The 3,690-nt window shown below is 41.6% G+C and overlaps 1 protein-coding gene across 1 annotated transcript; it reads right to left on the bottom strand.

Moving 5' to 3' along the window:
• Window positions 1–1,518: 1,518 nt before the first annotated feature.
• On the bottom strand, window positions 1,519–2,115 carry LOC114401884. Its single transcript, XM_028364463.1, has one exon. The coding sequence runs from the start codon at window positions 2,113–2,115 to the stop codon at window positions 1,519–1,521; it is 597 nt and encodes a 198-aa protein (XP_028220264.1).
• Between the last annotated feature and the right edge of the window lie 1,575 nt (window positions 2,116–3,690).

Genomic DNA, 3,690 nt, shown 5'->3' with positions numbered 1-3,690 from the left:
ACGGTGAAGGAGTTGAGCTTAGTGCAGCAGGACGCTTAGGTCAACACACAACAAGGGCTTGGCGCACATACGCGCTTAGCCTTATTCAAAGGAAAACTTACAGAAGCAAAGTGGCGCTTAGCCTGACAGGTCAGGCTTAGTGCTGAACAAAAATTCTCAAAATCTTAATGTCTGAACACTAGTCCCATTTAGCGCATAGACACACTTAGTGGGCTCATCACTTACATTCATCAGTAGGGATGAACGCGCTTAGCGCGTTCATCTGGAAATCCAAAATTTTAACAGTTGTGATGAATAAGCTAAGCACAGCAGGCACGCTTAGCGCGTTCGTCGCAATTTCCAAATAGAACCATAGGGGTCTTCACCCCTTTCAGCCACATTGCCCCTAATGGGCTTCTAAGTTACATAAAATCCTGCATTGACTAACCCTAAAGCTAGTAACCTTAACCTAACAACATACAACTAAGAAAATGAGAGGTCATCTATCCTAAGGTTTGAACGATGAAAAATAAAAATGGAAATGTACCCACTTACTTGGATTGGTCTTGAAATGAAGCAAAGAAGATGCAGACAAGCAGTACACACGCAGCAGAAATACACACTTTCTCAAGGTTCACAGAGGCAGAAGCTAAAGGTATTTGGGGTAACACCCAAGTGCCTCAGCCTTTAGTTTTTTTAAAAACTGAAATTCGTATGGCGCGCTTAGCATGCCCATGTGACGTTTGAGTTTAAAACCCAAGCGCTTAGCCTAGCCTCACGCTAAGCCCAACTTGAAGTGGTAAAGTCCAGTGAGCATCTGGGGCTTAGCGCAGCAGGCTGCACTTAGCGCTTTCTGCAACACAAAATTTTCTGCAATATGCTCTTAGCCTGATATGTGAGGCTTAGCGTACCATCAAGCTTCAACTTACAGAGAGTAGTTCAGGCTTAACGCAACAGGCGCGCTAAGCGCACTTCCATGAATTCAAAACTTGTAAGAGATTGGCACTTAGCGCTTCTTGTCCCGCTAAGCCCAGCTTAAAAACTCATTTACAAAATGGATCTAGGGCTTAGCGTAGGATAGCGCGCTTAGCGCTGCTATAATAAAATTTTCCAAAGAAGAAGTGGCGCTTAGCGCATCATCCATGCTAAGCCCACTGGTTAAGGTTCAATTACCGTGAAGATGTGGGGCTTAGCATAGTGATGTGCGCTTAGCTGAACTATTTAGTCAACTAATCAGGGGTCTGTGCGCTTAGCACGAGCAAGCTTGGCTTAGCACATGAAGACTGAGCGCTTAGCGCAAGGTCTGTGCTTAGCGGATAGGCAATTGCAAAAAATTTCTAAGTCTTTTTCTTTTTATCTCTTCACACAAGCTTAAAAACCCTTGTTAATTACTAAACAAGCTAAAATTAATCACAATCACAAGCAAGGTATCCTAATTACATGCAAGAGATAAGAATGAAAAATAGAAAAGGGAAAGAAAAGCTGGGTTGCCTCCCAGTAAGCACTTTTTTAACGTCACTAGCTTAATGCATCATCTTGTTATCTATGATCGAACAAAGTTCCTACTTCAAGGACTTTCTTCTCAGGTTTCCTTTCCTCCATCACATGCACTTTAAAACAGACATTTTGGCTAGGTGGATCTTTGTCCTCATGGAATAAATCAAAGCTGATCTTCTGATCTTCTATGCCCATTTGCAGCATCTTCTTCCCCATGTCTACCACGCAGCTTGCATTAGACATGAATGGGCGGCCAAGAATGAGAGGAATGTCAGCATCCTCTTCTATATCTATGACAACGAAATCAGCTGGAAATATAAGGTGTTTAACCTTCACCGAAACATCTTCAATGACTCCATATGGCCTTGTAATGGAGCAGTCAACTAACTGGAGGGTCATGCGTGTGGGCATTATCTCTATCTCTCCAGGTTTTCGACACATGGAAAAAGGCATTAAATTGATACTAGCTCCCAAGTCTATGGGAGCTTTGCCTACAACAACCTCACCAATAGAACACAATATCGTGACAACTCCCAAATCTTTGTGCTTGGGTGGAAGAATGCGTTGAATAACAGCACTACAGTTACCTTCCACAACAATTCTGTCACTATGGATGTATCGGTTCTTCTTGGTTAACATATCCTTAAAAAATTTGGCATAGAGGGGCATTTGCTGAAGTGCTTCTCCAAACGGCAAGGTAATTTCCAGTTTCTTGAAAATATCAACAAATCTGGCCAAATGTCTCTCTTTATCTTTCTGGGAGGGTACCAATGGATAAGGTACCTCCTTGCATTCAATAGGAGTAGCCTTTTTCTTCTTTTCTATATTAGCCTCACTCTTGCCCTTCTTCTTCTCAGTCTCAACAATCTTCTCTTTTTGTTTTTCATTTTTCAACTTTTTTTCTTTTTCTTCTTCTTCTTTTGTTTCTTTTTCTTTTTCTTTTTCTTCCTTCTTCTTTATTTTCTCTTGACAGTCTCTTATTGGTATCTCTCCTTCTTCATCACCTTATACTTCCTCAAAAATTTCTTCAAGTTTAACGAAATCATCAACCGGTTCCAGCGCCAATTCATCAGCCAGTTGTTGTTTAAATCCTTCCACCTTCGGATCAGCTCTACTTTCCTCGGCTTGAATCGCCATTTTGCTCCTAGTCATCACAACTTTGCACTCTTCTTTAGGATTTTTCTCTGTGTTTGTTGTAAAGTTGTTTGATGATCTTTCAGCTAACTGCTTTGCAAGCTGGCTCACCTGGACTTCCAGATTCTTAATTGCAGACTCGGTGCTCTTTTGGTTAGACATTGACACTTGCATGAATTGAGATAGAGTCTCTTCCAGCTTTGTGGTTCGGTCATAGAGACTTGGCATCTGCTGTTGTGGCCTTGTAGATGAACCACCTTGGTCTTTGTTGAATTGGTTACTAGGGTGATTTTGCCACTGTCTCTGCTGTTGATACTGCTGGTTATTCTGAAATCCTGGAAATCCAGTTGTATTGAAGTTGCCTCTGGGCTGATTCCCCATATAATTGACTTCATGTGCAATTTGATCTTCATTAGGGATACAACACCCAGATTCATGAGCTCCACCATAAATTGTACATCCTGCAACCTGCAAAATAGAAGAATGTGAAGTTTGTGCAGAATGAAGCTGAGTTGGCAACTTACTGAGTGTTTCTGTTAATGTCTCTAGTTGCTTGGATAGAAACTTGTTTTGTGCCAGCAGAGCGTCTTCTGAGGTTAGCTCCAATAAACTCTTCTTGGTAGGAATGTGGGCTCGGTCTCTCAGAATGGCAATGTCACTAGCAATCATGCTTTCAATTAAGTCCATTGCTTCTAGGCACCCTAAATCTCGAGAAAATGTTCTTCTTCATAAACTTCACCATAGTCTTGGCATCATTATGGGGGGTAGCCACTGCTTTAACCCATTTGGAGACATAGTCAACAACCACTAGAATATATTCATTACCATAGGATGAAGGGAAGGGACCTACAAAATCAATCCCCCAGCATCAAACACCTCAACCTCCAAAATGTTCTGTAAGGGCATTTCATTTCTTCTAGATATACCACCTATCCTTTAACATTGATCATAGTGTAGCACATGGTGATGAGCATCTTTAAAAAGTGTAGGCCAAAAGAATCCAGATTGCAAAACCTTGGTCGCTGTCTTATCTCCACCATAATGGCCACCACATGGAGAGTTGTGGAAATGCCATAAAAT

This window comes from Glycine soja, chromosome 20 (assembly GCF_004193775.1).
Source record: "Glycine soja cultivar W05 chromosome 20, ASM419377v2, whole genome shotgun sequence".
NCBI lineage: Eukaryota > Viridiplantae > Streptophyta > Magnoliopsida > Fabales > Fabaceae > Glycine > Glycine soja.
The sequence above is the reverse complement of the archived record's forward strand: the minus strand, read 5'-3'. Positions and strand labels throughout refer to the sequence as shown.